The 27805-nt window shown below is 43.3% G+C and overlaps 1 protein-coding gene across 3 annotated transcripts in view; it reads right to left on the bottom strand.

Annotated features, from left to right (window-relative positions):
- Nucleotides 1-10861: 10861 nt before the first annotated feature.
- The window catches only part of Pld5 (phospholipase D family member 5), a 327098-nt gene continuing 310154 nt past the window's right edge, over nt 10862-27805 (bottom strand). For all 3 annotated transcript variants that reach the window (XM_051147946.1, XM_051147947.1, XM_051147948.1), the window contains 3 exons: nt 22890-23058; nt 17993-18107; nt 10862-11588 (listed from right to left, as the gene is read on the bottom strand). In XM_051147946.1, the coding sequence (XP_051003903.1) occupies nt 11332-11588; nt 17993-18107; nt 22890-23058 (541 nt within the window). In that variant the 3' untranslated portion in view covers nt 10862-11331. The remainder of the gene's footprint in view (nt 11589-17992; nt 18108-22889; nt 23059-27805) is intronic.

A 27805-nucleotide genomic window follows, 5' to 3' on the forward strand; every position in this document is an offset into this window, starting at 1 on the left:
TTTGCTAAAAATACAAGGATCTCACCCAGACTGACACCAAGAAATATCATCCTAACAGTTCTAGAATGGTGAAGAATCCATGGCATTCAACAAATATTCCATCTAACTCATACTGTTAATTACAAAACTTCAGTCTTTGAGGCAAAGCCATGGGGACAGACAGGAACAACTGTTTGCAGTTTCTGTAAGGAAGACAGGTTTACTTTGTCTTATGATTCAAGGGGTCCAAGATGAAGGGTTTGAATCAGGTGGTGACCTTCTTGCTGTCAGTCCCAAGATAGCACAGGTGTCACCTGACAGAGGCAGCAAGCGTGGATATGTGTTTTCCTACGAATGATTAAGAATATAATTTTGGAATGAGGAATAGAGAATAGGTCCCCAATATCAGCACAATAAGAAAAGAAATGCCTGCCCTGGAGAGAAGACTCAGGGGTTACAACCAACTATGACTCTTTAGGAGAACCCAAGGTCAATTCTCAGCACCAATACCCTCATAAATTGTATATATGAATGCATGTAATTCCAGATCTTGAGGTGCTAATGCCCTCTTCTAACCTTCGTGGGCACTGAACTTATATTTTCTATACATATAATTTCAAAATAATAATAAAAATAATTTTTTTTTTGGTTTTTCAAGATAGGGTTTCTCTGTGTAACCTTGGCTGTCCTGGAGTTGCTCTGTAGACCAGGCTGGCCTTGAATTCACAGGGATCCTCTTGCTTTTGCCTCCCAAGTGCTGGGATTAAAGGTGTGTACCACCATGCCTGGCTCCCTACCCCCCTTTTAAAAGTATTGTGTTCCATTGGTTTAAATTGCTAATTCATCTTAAAATTATCTCAGGAGGCCAAACATATCTTTTAAAATATATCTGTTGCCTTAAAAAAATTTTTTTTTACTGCTATTTATGCTGGGATGGCTTTAGGAGACAACTATGAAACATGCAGTGGAGGCTCTTAAGTGTGGAGTAACGCAGAGGGACTCCTCATAATGTAACTAACATTTCCTGAGCACAGATTCTCAACAATATTTGAGCTGTTGATGTGGAAGAGACAATAATTATGAGACCCTGTCTGTCTTCAACAGAATTTATGAGCTAGTATAGAAACCAAATTAAATATAAAGTCTATTTTGAGGATTTACATCTTGAGTATTTTCCTACCACAGTTTCCTGCCCAGTTCTACCAGAGTGATACAAAATAATCCAGTCCAAATAAATGTTTACCCAGTGAGGTAGTCTGAAGGAGAGTGGCCCCTATAGGCTCATATATTTGAGTTCTCAGTTCCCAGTTGTTGAGTGTTTGGGAAGGATTAGTAAGTGTGGCCCTGTTGGAGAAAGTGTGTTTCTGGGATGGGCTGGAGATTCCCTAAGTCCCCCACAACCCCCGGTAAGCAAGCCTCCTGCTTGCAGCTTTGAGAGACGAGCTTTCAGCTATTCCTGCCACTGTGTCTTTGCTCGACCATCACGGACTCTAACACTCTGAAACTGTGCACTCAGTTAACACTTATAAGATGCATTGACCATGACCACAGAAGTAGAGAAGTAACTAATTACTCAGAGTAGAAAGGGTTAAGGGGAATGAAATGATAGGACTATACCCTTCCATAAACCGTTCTGTTTCCCTCCCACAATCCTATAACCTCCACTGTCTGAGACTGTCACATGAAGGGTCCAGGCTAGGTAACTGGGTGTTGTCCACTCTAGAATTCAGGCAAGAGGGTCCACTTTTGTAGGGAGAATTTTTGTTTTTTAAGATGGTTGCATGTAGCCCAGGCTAGCCTTGTAATTACTATGAAGCCGAAGATAAACGTTGAACTTTTGGATCTTCTTGTTGCTGACTCCTGAGAGCTGGAATAATAGGCATTTGGTTGTGGATCAAGACCAGAGCCTCGGCCTTGTGAAAGCTATCAACTATGGTGTGGCATGGAGCTATGCCCGAGTCCTGTGCTGAGAGGTTTAGAAGTAATAAAATGACTAAAGTCACTTGCTTTCTACTTGCGCAATGCACTAGTAGTTTCTGTGACAAAATGCTCTTCCTTAGGGATAAAAATGTTTATTGGTCTAAATTCTGGCCAATTGACAATGAACAAATTCCTAAGGTGAGCAAATTCCCTTGCCCTGCTTGGTATAACAGTGTTCATAGTTGACATTATTCTCAACTTCCGGTGTGGTAGTTTGACTAGGTATGGCCTCCATAGACTCATGTGTTTGAATGCTTGGCCCATAGAGAGTGGCACTATTCGGAGGTGTGGCCCTGTTGGAGTAGTGTGGCTTTGCTGGAGGTGGCACTCTGAGGCCTCCTATGCTCAAGCTACAGACAGACACAGTCCCATTCAGCTACCTGTGAATCAAGAGGTGGAACTCTCAGCTCCTTCTCCAGCACCATGTCTGCCTGCACGCTGCCATGCTTCCCGCCATAGTGATGATGGACTAAGCCTCTGGACTGTAAGCCAGCTCCAATGAAATGTTCCCTTTATAAGAGTTGCCATGGTCATGCTGTCTCTTCACAGCAATAAGCCCCTATCTAACACATCCCCTTTACAAATGTTCCTATCAAAGGAAAGAAAAGTAAATTACAAGTAGTTTTTACCTTGCTATGACCTCCTTGCATATGATTCCTATAAAACTATGTTGTCTCAAATTTTGACAACCATGAAGCTGTAGGGTTCACACACTGCTGATCAAATAAAACTATTGATTTGAAGAGTGGGAGAGTCCATTTTACTAAGTGTCTGCTAAAAACTCAAGTGACAGCTTTGAAGCAAGTGTGCTCATGTCTTTAATCCCACCCAGCACTCGGGAGGCAGAGGCAGGCAGAGTGAGTTCTGTGACCAACCTGGTCTACAAAGCGAGTCCAGGACAGCCAAGGCTACACAGAGAAACCCTGTCTCAGAAAAAAGAAAGAAAGACAGACAAAGGAAAAAATGTGCCTCTACTAGGGCTCTCTGTCACCTTATGCATGTGTGCAGACCTTCCTTCTGAGGTAAGTCCTGATCCATGTGGGTGGGTCCCGAGCAAGGCTCCGTGGTTTTTGCTTCAGGTTGTTTGAATCAAATCGCTTCCTCAGTCTCTGCATGGCAAGTTAAGGAGGGCATTTATGCATTGGTAGGTGCTAGTTTAGGCATCCTTCAAAGCAAGTTCTAAACTTCAGACTCCAAATGGGGTTCAGTGCAGCTATAGTGTAGTTCAGTTACTTAGTGTCTTTAAGGCCCTGACTTTGATCCTCAGCATTGCAAATGGAACCTGAAACCAAAGGGAGTTTGCAGAGAAGAAACGGATGTATTTACAGCTGGACCAGATAGAGTCCAGGACATGGCCAATAAGACATTTTTCATGAGACAGGGATTGATTATTTCCTCAAAGTCTATGCACATTGAGGATAAACTTTAAAAAAAAAATTATCTGATAGGAATAGTATTACAAAGATGTCTGTTGGTTGAAACACCACACAGTGGTCCAAGCTCTGTGGAGCCAACTGTAGCTCCCTTATTCACTGCTCAGTGTGTGAGGTTTCTGAGATCAAGCTGAGGGAAGATGAAAGAGCTATCTATCTTCATAGTTTGGCAAAATATTATCATATTCATGCTTAAGGAAGAAAACCTTAGCGTTAGTATTTGGTTACATGAAAGAATCGATCACTATTAAGTTCCCCCTATTTAGCCTTTTATTAACTAATTTATTCAGTTATCTGAAGACTTATATGCCTAGATAAGTTTATCCTATTTACATAAGTGGATATTAAAAATGGAAATATCCTCTATATCAGAATCAAGTCCGTAGTTGCACATAACAAAAGAAAGTGCATGATAACTTACTAAATCTCATATTTATTACCTTTTCTGTGTTTATTTATCCTAAATGTTTATTATTTATTCACTTAATGCATACGTGTGTGTGTGTGTGTGTGTGTGTGTGTTTATACCATATACAAGAATGCGTGCCAAGGCTCATTTGTGAAAGTCAGAGTACATCTCTTTCCACCCGTCGGGTCTTGAGGATTGAACTCAGGTTGTCAGGTTTGGTGGCATGTGTCTTCACCTATAGCAATTTTTAGACAGGGTCTCTTGTAACCCAGGCTGGTCTTGAAGTTTCCATGTAGATAAAGATGACATAGAATTCCTGAACCCCCTGCTTCTCCCTCCTAAGGCCCAGGTCACAGATATGCACTGCTTCGCACAGCTAGATATCACATTTCCCTTTGTAACAACTTTTACAACTCTGAGTTTAAGACTGCTAGTGGGACAGCCGGGCACGTTGGTATACACCTATAATCCCAGCACTCAGGGAGGCAGAGGTAGGTGGATCTCTGTAAGTTCGAGGCCAGCCTGGTCTACAAGTCAAGTCCAGGCCAGCTAGTGGGTCATAAACAAGAAGATTCAATTTCACAGTTATAACAAACTTCTTTAGAATTCCCAACTAGTTACCATAAAAAGCAATGTATTCTAGTTCATCCAAAGGTGGGAATTCTCTCAAATGGGAAAAGTAGGCTAAGAGTTGGGGGTAGCCTTACTTCTGTCATTAAGGTAGGAAATGACAGGCAGCTGTTTGGTTAACAAGGTGTAGGCAAGGAAGGATGCCGAATCTACAGCAAACTGGAAAGCACGGGGATACAGAATAATTATCCAATATATATTCTCAGTCAAAATGCTTATAATAGAGAGTGCACCAGTTCACTGGGAATAAGCAAGACAAAGGGGAAATCCACCCACAATCCATGGGGCTGTTGATAAGGGTGGAATTTGAATAATTTCAACAAAGTGTCCTTCATTACAGAATTGACTGCTCTATCTAGGGAAGGCAGATTTTCACATTAAAATGTAAAAATAATGGAGTAGAATTTGGAGAGAGAAACCCTTATAAAAGTCATGAATTTAGGGGGATTGGGGATTTCAAAAGGAATAGAATTCCTGAGACAGATGGACCTTGGATCTGATCTTACCAAGAAATTCTCAGTCTTTTTTATTCTGTTCCCCTCAAACCCTGCCAGAACTTAGCTCTATAAAAGTTTCTACAAGCAAATAGAATTCTCAGAAGGAATCAATCCAAGTCCCTTGAGAAGAGCTATATAGGCGGGTGAGAGATGAGCTTCTGCCGGTCCCAGGTTCAATAAAACACTCTTTTTTTCTTTTTCTTTTTGAGACAGGGTTTATCTGTGTAGCCTTGACTGTCCTGGACTCTTTCTAGGCCAGGCTGGCCTCAAACTCACCGAGATCTGCCTGCCTTTGCTCCCTGAGTGCTGGGATTACAGGTGTGCGCCACCAGGCCTGGCATAAAGCACCTTTTTCAAAGGGTAGATCAAGCAACAGAATACCACCTGACGAAGAACGGTGTCACCCTGACATAAAGCAAAGCAGATTCCGGGGAAGCTGCTCGGAGCAACACAGAAGCAGCAGCTTCCACACATTTCTCTTGCAGAGCCTGCGAGACTCAAAGACATTCATTTTCACGTTATGTACCACAGGACCTTGGCAGCATCTCTTACATGCTTCTTAAAGGCAGCGGGGACCATTTCCAGTGTATCTCAGTTGTCATTTTTCAGGTCCACAAAGTATGGTATTTGCACAGTGTAGATACAACTTCCATGTTTCACTTCCTTTCCTGTGGTCTGCTAGCCCCGTGATTTCATCTGAGTAGCCAGTGACAGTGTAACAGAAGCCAACAGGACAGGCATAGGAGAGTGTGTGCCAATGACTGATGAGCATGTATTTTATCTGTCTTGGGGGAAAAAAGTGTGACACAAAGAAACTGTGGGCCCCATATGTCTGCTTTCAACCATTTGGTCTGCCTGAGGCCATACTGGACTCCAAAGTGAACAGATGTGGCCCGTATGGCCGGGTCACTGTTGAATTTTGAAAACCAATGTTTGAGAATAAATAAGGCACTAACAGTGTCAGTAATGGAGAAATTCAAAATGTATCTCAAACTGTGTTTGGTCTCTATTCCCTTGGAGGACAGGCCCCCAGAACACTCATGGAGAAAGAATAGATCATATTTTTCAGTGGGTTTATAGCTTCAAATTATAAGTAGCTTCAGAGTGCTTTTGTCCTGTGTTCTTTTCGTCTTGAGAAATATACCCTAAGCTACTTGGAAGGGGAAGAAGGCAGGTTAATTATCTATCCAGCTGAGACTTGAGGTCTAAAAGAAAGAATGTCCCCTGAATAAGAGAACATCCCGATGAAGGAGAAAAGTCTCCTGAATTTGGCGGTTCTCTCAGGAGGCAGACAACACAGGGCACCCTGCACAGGGCTCATTTTCCTGGGTTCTGTGGGGGAACAGTGCTGCACGGTGGGGTGAGGTGCTTTGCTGTGGTGGCACAGTCATGGGTCACCAGGTCAGGCAGGGCTCCACTGATGCTGGTGTTGGGCAGAAACCCTATGACGCCATGCACGGGGCTGCCATGCTGGTGGAGTTAGGAATCAGCGACAGTGCGACAGTCATGGTGGTTTCATAATTGGTAACGGACTTTGTCCCTATTGAGAAATACCAAACATAGCACCAGGAAAAGGGCTCATACCACCAAACTGATGTTTGTCTCATGAGACTGTTGGCAAGCAATCTGGGAGACAACAGAGCCAAACGGAAGGCAAGCTTTTACGTTCCCCTCATGTCCCCCTTTGGATCAACCCAGGATCCCTTTGTCTACTCAATAATGGACAGGGTGGGCTGTCTCCAGCTCTACTCATTGCCTTCCTTCTTTTGAAAATTATCTCCAAAGCTACTTTTGGACAACTGCCAGAATGACACCCAATTCCAGGATGGAGTTACTACGGTAAATAGTTAAGAGTCTTATGGGCTGGCCATTATCAATGAAAAGTATCATTGAGAGTTTCAAAATCAGTCCATAAAAACAGCTTTCTCCTGGCAAGTACTCTCTCTCTCTCTCTCTCTCTCTCTCTCTCTCTCTCTCTCTCTCTCTGTCTCTTTCTGTCTCTCTGTGACTGAGTCTCTCTTTGTAGCCCTAGCTGTCCTGGAGCTGCCTCTGTGGCCTCCAACTCACAAAGATCTTCTTGTCTCTGCCTCTTGATATTACAGGCGTGTACCACCACGCCTGGATCCTCTCCCAGCTCTCTTGGCTGGGTTAAGCACCCAGTGAGGTAAGAGGTGGAACTCTCATTGGCATAATTAAAACTAAGTCTCTACAATAAGACATCAAAAGGAGATCAAGGGGATCTAAATGGGAAAGGAAGAAGTCAAATTATCTCTATTTGCAGATGATATGATTGTGTATATAAGTGACCCCCAAAATTCCACCAGAGAACTCCTACAGGTGATAAACACCTTCAGCAAATTGGCAGAATACAAAATAAACTCAAAAAAGTCAGTAGCTTTCCTGTATACAAATGACAAACAGGCATAGGAAGAAATTAGGAAAACTACTCCCTTCATGATAGCCACAAACAATATAAAATATCTAGGAGTAAATCTAACCAAGCAAGTAAAGGACTTATTCAAAAAAAACTTCAAACCTCCGAAGAAAGAGATTGAAGATGACATCAGAAGATGGAGCGATTTACCTTGTTCATGGATCGGGAGAATCAACATAGTAAAAAGCAATTTACAGATTCAACGCAATCCCTATCAAAATACCTACAAAATATTTTGAAGATATTGAAAGATCAATTCTCAAATTCATATGGAGAAATAAAAAACCCAGAATAGCAAAAACAATCCTATACAATAAAAGATCCTCCAGAGGAATCTCCATACCTGATCTCAAGCTGTATTACAGAGCAACAGTAATTAAAACAGCATGGTACTGGCAAAGCAATAGACTGGTGGATCAATGGAATCGAATTGAAGACCCAGAGATGAATCCACACACATTTTCTCACTTGATTTTTGACAAAGAAGCCAAATCTATTCAATGGAAAAATGATAGCATCTTCAACAAATGGTGCTGGTCTAACTGGATGTCTAATTGTAGAAAAATGCAATTAGACCCTTATTTGTCACCATGCACAAAACTCAGGTCCAAGTGGATTAAAGACTTCAACTTAAAACCAGAGACATTAATTCAGTTAGAGGAAAAAGTGGGGAAGAGCCTGGGACACATAGGCACAGGAAACAACTTCCTGAACAGTACACCAACAGCCCAGGCCTTAATGTCAACAATTAATAAATGGGACCTCATGAGGCTTAGAAGCTTCTGTAAGGCAGGAGACACTGTCAGTAGAACAAAGCGACAGCCTACAGACTGGGAAAAGATCTTCACCAACCCTTCATCTGACAAAGGTTTAATATCTAAACTATATAAAGAACTCAAGAAATTAAACACCACAAAACCAAACAACCCAATTGCGAAATGGGGCTTGGAACTTAACAGAGAATTCTCAACAGAGGAATATCAAATGGCCGAGAAACACTTAAAGAAATGCTCGTCCTCGTTAGTCATCAGAGAAATGCAAATCAAAACGACACTGAGATTCCATCTTACACCCATCAGAATGGCTAAGATCAAAAACTCAAATGACACCACATGTTGGCGAGGATGTGGAGAGAGAGGAACACTCCTTCATTGCTGGTGGGAATGCAAACTAGTACAACCACTTTGGAAAGCTATCTGGCGCTTTCTCAGAAAAATGGGACTAGGGCTTCCTCAAGACTCAGCTACCCCACTCCTTGGAATATACCCAGAAAATGCCCTACCACACAACAGGGACATATGCTCAACCATGTTCATAGCTGCTTTATACAAAATAGCCAGAACATGGAAACAGCCTAAGTGTCCCTCAGTAGAAGAATGGACTACTGTGGTACATTTACACTATGGAATACTACTCAGCTATTAAAAACAAGGAATTCCCGAAATTTGTGGACAAATGGATTGATCTAGAAATTATCATAATGAGTGAGTTCACCCAGAAGCAAAAAGAGACAAACGGTATATACTCACTTATATCAAAACACTAGTCCCAGGGATATGTACCATGAAAAACTTTAATTACCAAAAAAGTGGGTCAGAAGAGAGGACATCCTATTGAGACTCTAGGCGAGAGTAGCATGGAAGAATGGGGAAATAGTAGGACCCACAGGGTCCTGGAAACCTACAATAAAAACTTTATAACAGGCAGATCTGGGTCCCGGGGTCCTCCTCAAACTAAGGCACCAGCCAAGGAGAATATAGGCAGTAAGCTTCGAACCCCTACCAGGACCTAGCCGACGAACATGATATTCTCCACCGTTGAGTGGAGAGTGAGATCTGACTCTCACACGAACTCTGGTGCCCCTTTTCTGACCATGTCCCCTGGATAGAGAGGCCTGGCGGCACTCAGAGGAAGGATAGCAAGTTACCAAGAAGAGACTCGATATTCTAAGAGCATATATAGGGGGAGGAGGTCTCCCTCAATCACAGACATAGGGGAGGGGAGAAGGGGGGAAGTGGGAGGGAGGGAAGAATGGGAGGAATCAGGGGAAGGGCTAACAATCGAGATGTAATATGAATAAATTAATAAAATTTAAAAAAAGAAAATAACTGTGTATGGAAACTTGATCATCATTATTAGCAGAATAAAGACCTTTCTAGGAGAAAAAAAACAAAAAAACAAAAAAAAAACTAAGTCTCTAGAGATGAGAGTAAATAAGTGAAATTGCTCATCCCTGTTCTTAAAACACACGTGCATCCTGGTCCTGAAGGTCCATTTGCAGCACAGCCTCTAGTTGTCTGTTATTATTTATGTCACAGTGACCGGGCAGGATGTTCCACTCAAATATCTACAGTCCAGATCGTCACTAGGACCGAACCTTCTCCCACCCCTGTTCATATCATTTGCATTTGCAAACAGAAGGCGCTTTATTTTCCCCTCAGATTCTTGGGGGGGCGGGCGGGGAGGGAGTACCTGGTATTGATTCTATCTAGATACCAGAGAGATTATTTCAAGAAAAAGATTATGCAACATAATGCTTAGCATTTATATAGTTCCTTTGATTTCAAAAACAACTTATAAATATCGCCTACCATGACAGCGTCTTTGCGAGGTAGGTGAATACTATTGTCTCTACGTTAACAATAGAAACCAGAGGCCAAAGAGTAAAGGACTCTGTTGTGAGCATACTGGGTGTGGGCATCTTGGCCACTTGCTCTGGGCTTTGAAGAAGTCACCTCTCTCATGTAGCAACAGTCTCCATTAATACAGGATTATATATTGTGTAGATATAAAACAACAGCACACCATGACATTATAGAACAATAATCCAATATTTCTGTTTCTTAGCAAAATATGTTAAGCACAGTATTTAAATCGCATTTGTCTGAAAAGCATTTGGTATATTAAATAGCAGAAGGTATATTAAATAGCTCTATTATAAACATTTGCTGGCATACTCTTAACAGCATAATAATTCTAAATAAACTAAAATCCACCGACGCATAGAGACCTTTCCTTTATAATACTGCCAACCAAACACAAATGTAAAACTGATTTGTTCTACAAATCTTAATGGCTTGCTGGATATTAGCAGGGGCACTTCGTTTTTCTGAGCTTGAGGAAAGGATATATATATATATATATATATATATATATATATATATATATATATATATATATATATATATGAGAGAGCTGACTGTGGTTTTTAAAAATAACCAGCCAATTGAGGGTGGGAAAATGTAGCTGAAAGGTGGAAACAAAAGACTGCTATTTCCATTTTGTTTATATTCTGAGGAATTCATACCTTTCCCAAAGATTTCTCCCACTTTGACTGAGCGCCGAGGTGAGTCCAGGGATACATAGAACAAGAACATTTTGGGAGAAGACAAACTGATACCAAAGAAAACCTCTGGTATCAGAAGACAAGGAACACGGGGACAAAATGGGTACTTCTGAGGAGTCCTGAAGGCTGGCCTGCAGTGGAGGAGCCTGTGCTTGGCCACCTGGATAGGTGTTGGAGACGATTTATCAGGGCAGATGCTTGGTTCTGTTTGTGTGTTTTTTTCCACCTTCCTCTAACTCCAGAACTCAGCAATATTAAAGGAAAGGGCTCAACTCATGCTAGGCTTCCTAAAACCAGTGCGGGTGAAGCCAGTTCTAAAATCAGTAAGAAACAGGAGACAAGAACCGAGTCATCAAATCTGTTTGCAGCTGTTAAAAACCAACCTCTACGGCAGAATGACATTCTCTGTCAGAGCTCATGGATACAAAGGTCTTAAATTTAACATATGGTACTAAGATGGTGTTAGCTGTTAGCTACATATTACATGTCATCCAGAGAACGTTTTAAATAAGTGTGCTTTTTTTTTTTAAATTTCCCCCCTTTTAAAAAAAATGTAGTAAATTGTTGTCTTTCCTCTGGTCTTTCCTGCGTCAGGTCTGATGCCCTGCTTGTGTGTCAGCGAGCTACACACTCAGTGGCTCCCTCCCGGTGACATTGTAAGTGGCAGGTTGGTTGGAGGGAGGCTGGAGTTTGGATAGGCTTGAACAGTTCGGCTGTTTGGTTGGCTGTATGGATTTGGCATAAGGCGAATACCAGTCTCTCTCAAACACGTCTTTAAGTTGCTTAATGATGCTCCTGTTGTCTCTCACATCTGCCTGGTTGATGACAAGGCCCGTGCCAGCATTCTGGGTAAAGTCATTTCCTACCCAATCGAAGTTTCCTGCAAACAAAGAAATCATGGTGAGAAGATACAATTCACTGGAAAAATTCTCAATATGATGAAATACAGGACAGATTCACAATAAATAAATAAATAAATAAATAAATAAATAAACAGACAGACAGACAGACAGACATGAAGGAATAACAAGAGAGGTGGAATGGTGTTGACAGCTCTGGGGAAAAAAATCGAAAGAAACCTTACATATGGTGGATTAATATTTGCATATTATTTTGGCATTTTCTTCAGCTTTGCTCAAGTTGAAACTCAAAACAAGAAATCTGCTGTTCTTTTTCTGTAAATGTTATTTCTTATTGATGTTCACAAGATGCACTAAATACAGCAACATGTAAAATATATAGGAATAAACTTAAGAATCCTGTGAACAATTACTACCTTCTCAAAGAGACAACATCGAATCCATATGTATAAACATTATTATGCGGAGACACTTCACAATTGAGGCAAAGCTGAAGACAGAGAAATGGTTACACTGCTCCCTAAGGACACTGGGAGGCATCCCCCAGGGCAGGACCAGCGGCTCTGCCAGCTGCTCACAGTACAGGCTCATGGGCCTGCCTGCACCATCAGATAGAGGACTGTCTCAGACATGAACTCTGGTGTCCCATATTTGACCACTTCCCTGTGGTGGGGAGGCCTGGTGGCACCCTGAGAAAGAATAAGCAGGCTGCCCTATAGTCAGGGAGGAGGTCCCCCTCAGTCACAGACCTAGGGGAGGGGAATAGGGTGAAAGCTGGAGGGAGGGAGGAACGGGAGGATACACGGTATGACATAACAACTGAGAACAACCGAAGAAATTAAAAAAAAAAAAAAAAAAAAAAAAAGACAGATGGCTGATGCCTCCCCTCCCCCCTCCCCCAGAACTGTTTCTATGAAGAGTCAGAAACTGGTTGGTTTAAATAGTAGAAATGTATTCTCATGACTTTGGAGACAAAAATCAATGTTGGTTTCTTCTGGGAGCTGAGGGAAATGTGATGGCTACTTTGTGTGTGTGTGTGTGTGTGTGTGTGTGTGTGTGTGCCAATTGAACACATCTAGGAAGAACTGCCACCATCAGATTAGCCTCTAGGCACATCTATGGGGCATTCCCTTGACTGCTAATTAATGTAGGAGGGCCCAACCCACTGTGGGCAACTCCATCCTTGTATATGTGGGGCCTAGGCTAGATAAGAAAAGTAGCTGGCCATGAGCCCAAGATTAAGACAGTAAGCAGTGTTGCCCCTGTGGTTACTGCTTCAAGCTCCTGTCTTGACTTCCTGCCATGGTTTTCTCCCTCTCCCTCCCTCCCTCCCTCCCTCCCTCCCTCCCTCTCCCTCTCCCTCTCCCTCTCCCTCCTTCTCTCTCTCTCTCTCTCTGTCTCTCTCTCTCATTTGAGACCAGGTTGGCCTCAAACTCAGAGCTACACCTGCCTCTGTCTCCTGAGGGGTAAGATTAAAGGTGTGCGCCATCATACCCCAGTGCCTTGGCTTCTCTTGACGATGGACAATAATCTGCAAGCTGAAACAAACCCTTTGATCCCCAAACTGCTTTGGTCATTGTGTTCATTACGGGGATAAAGAAACTCGGGTGGAAAGGATGCATTCTAGCCCTGTTTCCTTCTGGGCGGCTCCTTTCTCCCTGTCTCTCTATGTTGTTTTTCCTCTATGCATGCCCTTATCTAGCTCTCTTCCTTGTTTTGCTTGTTATTTTTAATTAAAAGAATTTTTTTTTTTATTTAAGTGTTTCAAGACAGGGTTTCTTTGTGGCCCTGGCAGTCCTAGACTTGCTTTGTAGACCAGGCTGGCCTTGAACTCACAGAGATCCACCTGCCCCTGCCTCCTGAGTGTTGGGATTACAGGTGTGCACCACGTCTGGCTCTTGTTTTACTTTTGAAACCAGATGTTACCATATAGTTCAGGCTGGCCTCGGAATCACAGCAGTCCTCCCTCAGCCTTCTGAGAGCTAGGATTACAGGGATGAGCCACCATGCACAGTTCCTCTGTGTTTCGTTTGGTTTTTAAAAAAGACCTGGGCCACATTAGACTAATGCCCACCTTAATGACCTCACTTTGGAGTGATTTTTATATGTTCACATTCTTTTATACTTGGAGTCAGGGCTTCTGTGTATGAATTTTGAAGTTGCAGTCACTTCAGAAGAGGCTGAGACTGGCGATGCTGTTAGTGTCGAGTCCATCTCTAGTTGACTAGCTCTCATGGAAGGATTATGAAGTGTGGTCTTGTTGGGGGGGGTGTCACTAGAGGTGGTCTGTGAGGTTTCAAAAGCCCACCCCAAGCCCAGCGTCTTTCTCTTTGCATGTGTGTCTGCTGCCAGAGGATCAGGTTGTAAAGCTCTCAGCTGCCTCTCCCACACCATAACCATATCTGCCTGCAGGCCGCCATACTCTCCACTGTGATAATAGAGCAAGCCTGTGAAACTGTAAGCTTTCCTTTCTAAGACTCGCCTTGGTCATCATGTTTCTTCACAGCCACAGAACACCAACTGAAACAAAGGTTCGGGAAATGGCTGAGCAACCCTAACCTCCCATGTATTTCTCTTTGGTATCTAATGGGCAAAACCAAAGTCTGTCCTTAGAAGAGGACAGTGCTATTTAATTATCGGATTGTTCATGAGTCTCTAATGTCTACCAGGTCCGAAATTAAGAATGTGGACCTAAAACTAAAAATGAAAGTTCTTGTCTTCAAGGAGTCTAGGAGAGAAAAAAAAAAAAAATCACCAGAACACAGATGGCTAGGAAAGAGCACACCAGGATGTCACACCCAATGCCACAAGCACCAGAGAGAAGGCTTTCTACCCCTGGCTAAATGTGCATTGAGTAATGTGTGCTGAAGAGAGACCCAGGCTCCAAAAGGAGGGTGATAGCTTGTGGGCAGAAAACAGGTTGAGAGTTTGGAATATTAGGGGATGTAGTCAAGCTGCAAGGGAGCCTGAGAGGAGAGAACTGTGATTTATTAAGCATCTACTTTGGGCAAATCATAGTGTTTGTGTTTAGGTACAATATTTTGTATGATGGGGAGGATTTACTACAAAGAGGGAGATGTTCACAGAAGTCCCTACATTTGTCCCTTGTTCCACTGTTAACCAATGGAGCTTCAGAGAGACCCATCGGAGCTGAGTTCAAAGTCAGATCTAACTCCAGAGCCCTGGACAATAACCTCAGCTTAGGCTCTGGGGCATTGCAGCCATGCTGAGACTTCTGCTATGTGCATTGACAGATCGTATTTCCTGGAGGAAACATATAAAAAAACACTTTGGGTGCAGCCCTGGGAAGAGCGCAGTGAGGAATTTGGGACCTTATCTTGTAAATCTATCCTTTTCCTGCCAGACAGTGAATAAGCCAAGAGAAGACTGTTTGTGGATTTCAAATGCTTAGTTGGCCTCTTTCAGGGTAGCTCTGGGAAGCTTCATGCTGACACAAGAATTTTGGCAGACCTTCAAGGTGACATATGTTTCCGTATTCTTTTTTTTTTTTTTTTTTTTTTTTTTTGTAGCTGGGCTACATTTTTATCTGTTATCTTTTAAGACAATTTCAGCTCCCCAAAATGCACACTAAGGCTGCAATATTCAGAATGTAGTGTGTTGTGTGTGTGTGTGTGTGTGTGTGTGTGTGTGTTGCTGAGGGTGCCAGAGAGCTAGCTCACTTGGTTGGTAGGCATCCTTGAACACCTGTCCAGCACCTTCAATTAGCCTCCTGCCTCCCCTTTCTCTGTCTAGTCCCTCAGACACCTTCCTAACAAATTTTCAGAGCTTAACTCAGATATGTTCTGGAGAGTTTAAAATGAGGAAGAGATGCTATGTGAAGATGCTTCCGGAAGTCTCATGCAAACTATCCCACGCACTGGGGTTTTTCTTCATCCCACATTATCAATGAGTATCTAAGAAAGGATTTAGGCTATCACAGAGTGTGCTGATAATTATTTAAATCATCAGGTGATTTCCCATTTGATGATTTTTGAATGTTTTGGTATCAGAGCTCTGCTTCTCTCTAGGGAATCAGTGTTTTGCCGAAACTGCTGCCTATAAAATGAACTCACTTAATAATATCTTAGCTCGGGACGAAGAGAGCAAGAGTCCACTAGAGACAGTGTACGAAGCCACCCACATATTATCTCATTTAACCACAACACCACCATCAAAAGGGTGAGCGGCCATTATCCCCCTTTCACAGATAGGGAGAGTGAGGCTTACAAGAGGTCACATGACCTGCTCCCTTCTGCCAGTTTGTGTCAGTGCTGTAACTCAAATATAGATTGTTTTCTGATTGTAAATCACTTATTCAATTTGTCCAAGGAATGTTTGGCTATCACCTGGGCCATTTCAAGATCAATAAACAGCAGTTTATAAGCTACCAGCATCCCATGTCTGGTCTTGGTTTGCATTCTGTTTTCCTCTTTGGAAAAAGAACTTACTTTCAATAAGTGCTACAATACAAGATCTTGATTTGGGGTCTTAAGCCTCTGTGTACACGGCTAGAGTCACCCCTAAATTTTGGATAAGTTAGGCCAAAGTGCCTACTTTTTAGTAAGCAATTTTGAGTTGTCTTTTCCTTACTTGTTTTTCAAATTTTTATTTATTTATTTACTTATTCATTTATCTGCTTATTTAATATTCATAAGTGTTTTGCCTGAATGTATATATGTGAGTCACCATGTGCCTGGTGTCCTCAGAGGTCAGAAAAGGACAATGGCTACCTTATAACTGAAGTTAATGAGTGCTGTGATCTCTTATATGTTGCAAGAAAATCAAGTGCTCTAAACTGCTGCACTATCTCTCTAGTCCTTGCCACTTGCAAATTCAAACAATCTCATTTTGAATCACCTTTGCATGTGCTTATAATCCAAAACAATCAGAATCGCATATTTAAAAGAAATTTTTGAGACAGGGTCTTTCTATATAGCCCTGGTTGCTCTGGAATTTATTATGTAGGCTAGACTGGCTTTGAGCTCACAGAAATCCTGCCTGTACTCCCAAGGTTTAAAAGAGTGTGCCACATCGCTGACAAAATCTTTTTTAAATGAAAATTTATCTTATCTTTTTGTTTATTTGTATTTGTGTGTGTGTGGGTGTGTGCACATATGAATGCAGTGCTCATAGAGGCCAGAAGAGGGCGACAGATCCACCGGGACTGGAGTTCAGGTGGTTGTGAAGGGCCCAATGTAGAGTGCATAGAATCTGATCTCTGGAAGAGCAATAAATACTCCTGACCAATGGAACCATCTCTCCAGCCCAATGTATTAAAAAAGAAAATAACCCAAATGCTCTATTTCTAAGAATGACATAATTAGGAAAAATAGAGACTAACATCCTCAGGCTGAGGTTGAGGTAACCTCATAGCCTGAACTGGACATCCAAGCCCTCTCCAGACACCCATGTGGCCAAGCTACCTCCTCCTCCAGATGGTCTGTCCTCATTTCTAATCTTGGATTCACTCTTCCCTCTGCTGGTAGCAGTGCTAAGAGGACTAAGGAAGGCAAAAGTGCCCCATGAAGTAAAGAGGGTTTTCATTCACCCATGGAATTCAGAGAAATAATTGATATGGGTTCCATATTCACTCCGGAATCCCACAACCACATTCTTGGTTTCTGCTGAGGCTGCCACTTGACCTGCGCCATTTAATAACCACCCTGATTCTTTAGGATTTGAACATCTCCTTCTTTTTATAAGACAACGTCAGCTCTTCTGTGCCGATTCCAGCTCCACGCTGTGAGGAGCTAGAATAATCTCACCAATGTAATGATTTATGCACCTGGAACTTCATTGCTCTAATAATAATAGCTGATGTTAATTGGGCACCATCTATGTGCCAGGTGCTTTGTGTATTTCATCTCCCATTGAAACGTCACTCCGTGAAGTGAAAGCTGCCACCAGGTTCATTTGACACATCAGCGAACTGAAATTTATGGACCTCCAGGGAACTGCTGCACGGTAGGTATTGAGAAAACGGACGAGGCATCATGAGAAGATGGCATGGGCATCTTTGCTGCCCAGACAGTGTAACAACTCTCCAGAACCCCAAGATAGGCTGTCTCAGACAAGGCAATGAGCACTGTATTTACTTCATGCTGGAACTCACCTCTGATGAGCGCTTTGGCCCCTCACCTATACAATGAGCCAAACGGACTGGGGAAATGTCTGTGGAATGTAGGTGGCAAACTGTCTTCTGTGATCTCCAGCCACGGAGTGGAGAGAGGTTCGATGTAGCTGAAGAGCTCTCGGCCCTCACCCTCCTGCTTCCTACCTGCACAAACTCATCAATAGCTATAGCTTCCAAGACGCCACCTTCTCCCCTGGGGACCTTTCAGAACACCGCTGACCCCTACTGTCTGGGTGATCCCTGGGGAGTTTTTCAACCCCTCCCTCCTCCCCTGCCACCGTGAGTGCCTACCAATGTAAGCTGCTCCATCTGTCACCATGTACTTGTTGCGGTTTAATTTGGGAAAGGTCTGGTTCTTTTGTTCTTTTGTTGCACAAGCATTCTCTCTTTCCAGATCAAAAAATTTCTGTAAGACAAAAGCAGGTCAATTGAGAATGTTTTGGGTCTTGTTCATAAGCACAAAAGAGTCTATTATCTGAATATCATCAATAGACTCACATTGGGTTATTAAATGACGCGCATGTTACTTTGTATAGAGGAAGCTATTTTTACTCCCCATCCATACAGGCAACAACAAAGAAAATTAGCATGTTCAACCAGCTCTATAATTAACTCTGCAAAGCTAACAAATGAACACAAAATTCCTTCTCCGAACAGGGTGGTGGCTAGAAGGTTGTTTAATTCTCACTGTCTTATTCAGCAGGGCACACGGGCACTGGAGGTAGCCTCCAGGTGCTCTGTGTCATGCATGCCAACGAACCGAACTGAATGAATATTCTTACCCGGTGTATGCATTATGCCAGTGACTAGCTGACTCATCTGAGAACCTGCAGAGGTCAAAAGAGATTTTTGCCACAAGAGCAAATAAATAGTTTCCGTTGGAACGTCTAAGTCTACAGGCTTTTTTGAATGGGCAACTAAAAGAAAAAAAAAATCACAAATTCAAACTATGTAATTCTAATATCAGTGTGAGTCCAAAATAACAGCAGCAGCAGCAGGAGTCTACTTGACCCAAGACCAAAAATGGAGGAGCTTTCGGAATGTGGGGAGTGAATGAGGCGTGGCTGCAGAGAGGAAAGGTTTTAGAAATTTGGCCAGCATTGGATGAAGTGTCAGCCCACGGGATTGCGATAGCTGAGCCGAGAGGAGATGTACATTGAAGTCAGGGGCTCTGTGTGCACTGCAGTGGAGAACACAGATTCTAGAATGTCTCTCAGCTTTCGCCTTGCTCTGTGTTGAAAGGGGAGAAAAAGGCGGAGGGCATCCGTGAAAGATGAGTCTCCATGTTTAATTTTGTGTAGTTTCAAAGGCCTGCTCGTTCCAGTTTGGTTTGAGGAAAATAATGATAGTTGGTCTAGCCTTACACTTCATGCTTGGAGAGGGGTAACTGGTGAGTGCTAAGGGAGCTTCCAGATTTTCTCAAAGACTCAATTCTGAGCTGTATCTGGGAGACTGCTGAGACATCAGAAACCAGACCTGACTCTCCGACATTATTAGAAATTGGAAGAGAAGCGAAAGGAGCAAAAAGAATTGGGTAATTTATTAAATAAAGTAACTCAAATCAGCCATGAAAAACGTTACAAAAAACTTTCCTAGAAAAAATTATGTGTGTGTATGTATATATGTATGTGTGTGCATATGTACGTATGTATGTTGAAATATGGGTATGTGCATGTAAGTGCAGGTGCCCACAAAGGCCAGAGGTGTTGGACTCCCTGGAGCTGGAGGTATAGATGGTCATGTCACCTGAATCCTCTGATGTGGGCGCTGAGAACTGAACTCCGGTCCTGTGTAAGAGCAGTGCATTCTCCTGCCCGCTGAGCTCTTATCTGTGCACACATGAACTGTGACAGTCTTGGAAGCTGCAGTCTCTGTTTTCCTCAGTGACACCAGGCCATATCTGGGCAGGTAATGAGAGTATCTACTTCCCAGAGACAGAGTGCCCTGCCTGGTCCCAGGCCATCTATCTCCCTTGTCAGGCTTTGTACCTCCTGAAGACATACTGTCTCCAAAGTTTTCCATACCCTACTTTTCTTGTAAGTGCTGACTACCATCTGTGTCCTAGATGATGGGGCCATAAGTTTTCTTCCAGGCTTGTCTTGACATTTAAAAATACATGGCCTCTGTTTTATAAAATGGCCAACGGCGAGCTATTAATGTATGGCTTATTCAAGATTCATGACCATCTGTGTCCAAAACGGTGAAGCCAAAGGAGTTCTGCAGAGGCTACTACGATGGATTCTTCTTTCCTTGCGGGATTTGAGATGCAAGAAACTTAGAAGCAAGCATGCCTTCCAGTCAGGAAGCAGCATGGTGGTGGTGGTGGTGTGACTTTGGATGAAGGGAGATCAAGAGCCACTGTGGGAGAGAATGTGCCATGCTGTGTGCCCAAGCTCTTGGACACCTCATAAATGTGAGAGCAGATCCTCTGCTGTCGTCACTCACTTCCTGGATGTATCATGCTCACTGGGGATAACAGATCATAGAAGACAATTGAGAAAAATCGGGGCAGTGCTTGATTCATAGAATGTAGTCCATGTCAGGTACTGCAAACCCAGGCAAAGGCCCATGTCTTGGGAGACCATATGTCCTACTGGGAAAGCTATTGCCTTTCTTTTGCTTAACGGGCCTGATGTGCTTATCAAATTGCCTTCTAAATAGCTATGTTTATACACACAGATTAGTGTTGTTATCGGCTTTGGGCTGCAAACCATTTTCCTGCAGTGGGCAGTGTTAATACAGAAGCTCCTGATTGGTCAAAGCATCGAGGAGAAATAACTACTGAAGCCCCAGCCACAGATGGAACATCCGTACTCCAGGGCACACAGAACATCAGAAAGTATAGAGGAGCTGGGAGAAGGAGCAGGGGAGGTGAAAAACCCTCATTATTCGGCACGACACAGCTGTTGCACCCTTCAAAAAGCTGAGCAAAATTTCCATAAGATTGCATCTGTCGACACTGTTATGGAAGCGAGGTGGTAGGATTGTGTGGTTGCACCGTTCTCTGATGATTAATAAGCAGATCTTGGCTGACGGGGAAAGGAGAGGCATTTTGTTTAGGAGTGTAGCCACTCAAATGGGCCCATGTCCCTGTAATCAAATGCCCACCCATGCTTCTGTACACAGCCATAATGAGACTCACTGGGGAGAAAAGAAAGACTTTGGCATTGCTCTGGGTTCTCTTTGCTGTCCTCGATGCCTGTAGAGCTTATCTTATCACTGCTTTCCCCAGATTCCATCTTTTACTGCCTTCCTTTGTGAATCTACCAGCTTAGCACATATTTTGAACACCACTAGCCTCCTGCCAGGCACTAGGAATAGTGACTAGTGACTAGACATCATCTGACTTCCCTGGGGTCCTGGATGCCCTTTCAGCATTCTGGATGATGCTTTCCCTGGGCTGAAACAATCCCAGCATTCTCTACTCCATGAAGAGTCCTCAAACATAGCCAGGCTGGTCATTTAGGCCTTGCCTGGCTCCCTGCATCAATTTCTGCTTCCATCCCCAGTGTTTGATTTCGCATCCCAGTTAGCATCCTCACCCGGTCTTGGATATTTAATTTACTTTCAGGTCTGGCCTATAAGACACTTGATTGGTAGTAACCGCAGACCTGCTTTCATACTTTCAATACTTAGAATGACTTGTGAGTGCACAGACATGCAGGTGTCTGCTTCAGCTAAAAAAAAAAAAAAAGTAAGCAGTGAAGTACAGAGTTGTACAGAGACAGGGATTCTAGGGTTCTCTGTGTGGGAAGAAAGGAAAACATATAATGGGCGCTAACACTGTGCAACCAGGATAATCCTTGAGCCCGGTCTTTCATCTGGGTGGGACACAGCTGTTCTTCTGACCATACTCATATGCCTCACCTGCCTTTTGGTGTCACTGTGAGAGTGATGTTTGGAAGGGAACCGCAGCCGGAAGGACACATACCACCTCTAGGCCCAACTATCGAGCCCCCCACTACTCTGCTTTGCTTGTCTCTGGGCTATTGAAGGGCCAGGGACATTCTGGAAGCTGATTCAAGACAGATAGTTCAGAGACCCTGTCACTATGTGTTGATAAACACCTCAGGAAGCCCAGGGCCTGCCACAGAGTGGGGTCTCAGCACACAGATTTTGAGTTTAGGGACTTGGGTTTGAAAACGGAGGATTGTAGGCAGAGGAAATAGCACACACAAAGGTCCTGAGGGGAGGAGGCAAGAAAAATCAAAGAAGAACCTAAGTTAAGTTAGCACTTCCGTGTGCTCTGTGGTTTGAACCTGAGATTCTCCCATGGGCTCATGTGTTTGAACACTTGGTCTCTGGTGGCTGGTGATATTTTGGAGGATGGAGATCCTTTAGGAGGTAGGACCTACCTGAAGACGTAGTCTATGGCTAGGGGTGGGATTTATGGGTTATAGCCTGTCCCTAGGAACAGCCCCAAACCCTGACAGGCCAGGATGTAACAAGTCAACTCATGCCAGCATGACACGAGTCCCAGCCACCACCGAACAGTGCACTCAGATCAGCCCTTCCTCCTTTAAGTTGCCTTTTGTCAGATATTCTGTCATAGTAGTGACAAAAGTCACAGAAACAAGGAACTAGCATTTCCTACCTTGCTTTCCTCTAGGAATCCAGAGATGGATTAGCATGTGACATGGGAGACTGGAGAAAGCCCAGGAGTCTGGGCTAGTGGGATGGTGGGCAAGGTCGGTGTGTATTAATAGATGTTTCAACTCTTTGTCAGTGTTACAAATAAGATTAGCAGGTGAATGAAGCAGGTCAAATAAACTGTTTCTGAAGGGGCTGAGGAGACAGTTAGAAGGGTAAATTGCTAGCTGTGCATGCATGAGACACTGGGTTTGGACTCCTAGCATCCACATAAGGATTCACCGGCACGTGTCTATAACATGAGTTATAGAAGATGGAGAGGGTGGCCCCTGGAGCTTGGTGGCTAGCCAATCTAGCCATATCGGTGAACTTTAGGCTCAGTGAGAGACCTTGTCTCAAAACAATAAGGTGGAGAGCAACTGAGGAAAATATCTGAGGTTGATCTCTGGCCTCTATACCTCTCTTTGTCCCTCTGTCTCTGTCTCTCTCTGCATGTGTGTGTGTGTGTGTGTGTGTGTGTGTGTAGCTGACAGCTTTCATAGACACGCAAGGGGAATAAGCCCCTTTTATTTAATAACACAGTCAACACTGCACTTACAACTTTCAAGCTGCAGTTGGCTATCTCAGTGCAAATAGCTTTAAGAGATGAGATGAAGTTAAACGTGAGGGGGTCCGTCTCTTTCCAGAAGCTTATGAGCAGCCGGACTTTAACGCTTCGTAAGACTAAGGCTTCTCTTATTTTCCCATCCAAATCTGGCCAGTATGTCCTGCAGAAAAACAAATAAAGAAAACTGCTTGCAAAAGAAATTTTTACTAGACAACTGTTTCTTTTAAGCATTATGTTATTTTGTAACATGTCAACCATCTTGCAGGATAGACCGATGATACAGGCCTTTGGAACTAGGCACCAAGAAATGATGCTTTTCTGGGATCTCCTGCTGCCTTAGAGAAGACCTCAGGTCTGTGGGGTGAACTATGTGTATCTAGTGCTCAGATGGACTGACCACCCCGGGTTGTCCTCAGTGGACCGCCAACACTATCCAGGCCTCATTGCGCTCTAAGCATCTGCTTTTGAGTGGAATTCTAGCTAGGAGTCTTGCACAGCACCATGCCAGCTTGTATTCTTTGATAAATCACCCCCTCCAACACATTCTCTCCCTCTCTCTCCCTCTCTCTCTCTCTCTCTCTCTCTCTCTCTCTCTCTCTCTCTCTCTCTCTGTGTGTGTGTGTCTCTCTCTCTCTGTCTCTCTCTCTGTCTCTCTCTCTTTCTCTCTCTCCCTCCCTCCATCCCTCCCTCCATCCTTCCCTCCCTCCCTCCCTCCCTCCTCGCCCCCAGTGAGTTTCTGATTTGCTTATGTGAGTTGTTCCATGTTCTTCTTTCCAGATTGTCCTCAGCACCACCTTCTGGACCCAGGCTCCCACAGCTCCCTTCTCTCCCTCCTCTGGGATGGACACTGGGAATCCTGCATCAGGCTAACTAACAGTCTCCTCTATCGCCAGTTCTTCCAGAAGGCATGGCGTCTAGGCTCTTGCCATTTGTTCCTATACCACTTGGTCCCTTGGCTTAAGGTAGGCAAGTAGCCTTCTGCTTTCCCCATCCTCCATTGTGTCACTTCAGGAGTGTCACTTAGTCCTCAAGTTAAGACAAATCAGGAAATTGTCCTGTCTTCACTAAGCCTCATGCCATTTTCTGGCTCCTCTTTGTAGGGATCCTGTTTTCTCATTCAAACACTGTCCTGACTCCAGGCTCAGGCCATGTTATTAGGAACTGTGGCCTGTCGATGCTGTAACTGCGGCATCTCCAGGGGGCTGCTCTCCGTTTCTGACCTTCCTGCCCCAGGTGCTCCCTCTCTTGTCACATGATGCCTGTACTTTAGTCCTGGTGGGTGACAGATTTATGATACCCGAAGTCCCCACTCCCTCAGCTCCTTCTGGTCTCTTTTGCTTGGACAACCCAATTCCAGTTCTGAGCACCTGCAGGGTACTTATCCCCCCAAAAGGAAGTGCACCTTCCTCTTGATCCTTGCATGACCAAAATCCTGAATGGTCCTAGAATTCTCTCGATCAATTTCTAGGGATGATGGTGAACTGTCACCCCAGCCCTGTACTCTACATTGGCCCCTGTGCCTCAGCTCTTATGCCTGGCACCTCTATGACCACTCAGGTGACGTCTAAAAGCAGATGTGGTCCTGCTGTTCCTTTCGTTAGAGCCTCCCCCCAAATCCCATACCCACACACCTTGCTCCCCATGCCTGCTTCCTCTCCAGTGTGCTTTCTCGCTGCCTTACCTTCGGCTCTGCCATCCAGCATTGAACCCACGTGGCTGGCTTTCTCTTCCACCCTGATGTTTGCTCATATTGTCCCCTTCACCTGGAAAAAATCTCTTTTCCACTTGCCCCCTCTTTCTTGTCTACTTCATGAATGCTTTATGATGCAATTTAGGTAACACGCCTTCAGTGAACTCCCTCTAAATCTGCCATGACATCGTGGGCACCTTTCACTGTGCTAGTCTCTGCACACACCTTCAGTCACTCACACGTCTGTGTTCTAATCTTCCCCGAGCTCCTCTGTCCCCTTCAGATGACATTCCATGGATCACATACATTCGTGCCTTAATCATAAGTGCACACATCTCAGCAGACGGTTGTCAAATTTATATATGAATGAAAGCTGTTAGTATAGTCGTTTTCCCTTATCTGTGGAGATCTTCCAGCGACCTCCCCAGTGGAGGCCTGGAAAACTTCTGTTCTTCAGTGTGCAGACTCAGCAAATAAGCTATTGGCAATAGTAACTACAAGTAGAACAATTTTAGCATTGTATTATACTATAATAAAACCTATTAAAACCCATAAATTGGTTTTAAAACAGTATTTTATTATTTCTTTGAGAATTTCATACAATATATTTTGATCATATTCATCCCCTCTACACAAATTGTTTTTTCTGGAACTTTCCATTTGATATTTTTAGACTTTGACTAAACTGCAAGAGGAGAGGGTTACTGAAGCTCAGGGGTGAATCAGCTCGTATTTTCACTAATCCTTCACACATCTACCTATTTTCTTCTGAAAGATACACTCCACATGATTGAGAATCAGGGACAAATCAGGGACAGCTCCAAACGGAGACCTAGCCAGTGAATTTCTGAGAGAAAGAACACTTGTCTGCTCTGGCAGGAACAAGTGAAATTGGGCTTTCTGTTTTTTTTTTTTTTTTTTTTTTTTTTAATGTAATAAAAAAATAACCTTTCAGGTTAGCATCCAAAGTCACAGGTTTTCTCGTGGTATCTTCATACACGTCTGCCGTCATGCCTTGCTCTACTTCATTAGTTTTGGTGGTCACGATTTGTTTGTGGTGTGGGAGAATAAACTTAGAGCAAGTGTTAGGCAAGTGCTCTCTGTCTGAGCTGGAGCCCCATGTGGGCTTCTGATATGTGCTTTTCTGCTCAGAATTTACTCTCTCTCTCTCTCTCTCTCTCTCTCTCTCTCTCTCTCTCTCTCTCTCTCTCTCTCTCTCTCTGTTACCTCAAAAAGCAGAAATTCCAGCATCCTCTCTGACAGACAGTGTGTGTTTAAATAATTTCTGACTCTTGAGAGTTCACAACTTTCCACCTCTTATTCAGGTATTTGGCAGTGAAGAGAGTAAATTTTAAGTCCAAGAGAGTAATTAACTGTACAAGCACACTGAATTCACCTTTGAACCTCCCCCTTTTTAGAATTATGTAAGCACAAGGGAAGTTTGATTTCTAAATACAATTTATTCACATGATTGAGAAGAATGTAATTACAATCGGAATGTTTGAGCTACGTAGTTCTCTTTGGTGCCCTTTTGTTTGGAAAGCTGAAAGTATAGGCTTGAAATTTTATTTTGTTTCTGTCCATGTCCCTATAAGTAGTCCTAATAAACTTATTTATTTATGGAGCTGGGCTTGGTGGAATCTTTCTTTGGTCTGTTGACTCCCTCTGTATTTGACGTGAATAAGTGTTTCTTTTTATAATTTAATTTTTAAAAGTTAGCACACAAAACAATGAGTTTCATCACGCAGTCTTCACACGCAGTACAAGAAGCGTTTGAATGACAGCTGGAAGGATAAATAACCAAGATGCGAGTTTTCAGTTTGGTCTCTGGCTTTTTAACATTCTTCACATTTCCCCCTACTTGTAAAGTTTTTGTTTCGTTGAGACAAGGTTTCACCCTGTAGCCTAGCCTGGTTTTAACCTAGGTAGCCTTGGATGATCTTGAACTCATGAGCCTCCTGTCTTAGCCTCCCAAGATCTGGGATTACAGGTGTGCAACACCAACTACCACAACCTACCCCCTCAGACTATAAAAGACCTCAGTTTTGCCCACAAGGGGCCATGGAGCAAAATTTTGAGCCATCATCTTCCTAGAACCCTATGAACTTGGCCCCCCCATTCTCCTTAGTAATAGGGCAACCAGACACCATGTGTTATGTTTCTAGACAGAAGCTGACATCTAAAATTTAGTCAAAGCCAAATAAACAAAGAAATGAGAGGATCATAAAGAAGAGGAACAATGGAAAAAATGTGTGGGGAGATCCATGAGCATTCAAAAGACGATAATGTTTTAAAGTAGCTCTGTGTTAATAATGTGCCTCTTACAGCTCAAAACGCTTTCCTGCTGTCATTAGGTGACCCGTTTCTGGCAGGCTTTTTTTGCAATGTTACAATCATTTGCATAAAGATGCTGCATATTATGCATATGTGGGATTGGCAAGATGAAAAGTATTCAAGTAATGTATGGCACACTTAATCATGTAAGCTTACTAAATGGCTATTTTGAAATTATAATTTTTCTGAAAGATGAAAGTCTTCATTTGTAGTCAGAAATGAGCATTTTGGAAAGTGTTTCCAAAAGGGCACCCAAAGATCTGCCCTTCCAGCAAGCAAGCAAAGGACTGGAAGTGGTCCCACATTGTGTGTGATTGTCCTCCCTAACTCTCTGTAGTAGATTCTGGCCCTGAATCATTTCCAAATTGCTATGTGACCAAACAGCGAGGAATTACTGAGACACTATCCACTGTAAAGATACTTTTCTTCTCACATGGAAGGGTGCATTGTCTGAGAACATGCATTTTAAATCCATTTCTCCCTCACATTGAGGAACAGAGGGGTATAGTTTTCTATTAATTACTCTACATTCTTTTTGAGATTGCACCTATGATTGTAGAAAAAAACTAGTGAGGCACTCCTGCAGAGTGACACCCCAAGCCTTTAAATTGGGCCCACTTTTTAAAAAAAAGATATATTTAGTATTTATATAGTATTCTGCCTGCACATACACCTGCAGGCCAGAAGGAGGCATCAGATCACATTATAGATGGCTGTGAGCCACCATGTGGTTGCTGGGAATTGAATTCAGGACCTCTGGAAGAGCAGTTAGTGCTCTTAACCTCTGAGCCCTCTGGGGGAAGAAATGCATAATGAGAAAATTGCAGGTGCACATGAGGCACCCTGGCAGAGTGTGCTCTTCCTGATACAGCCTGACAGCATC

Source organism: Acomys russatus, chromosome 6, assembly GCF_903995435.1.
Source record: "Acomys russatus chromosome 6, mAcoRus1.1, whole genome shotgun sequence".
NCBI lineage: Eukaryota > Metazoa > Chordata > Mammalia > Rodentia > Muridae > Acomys > Acomys russatus.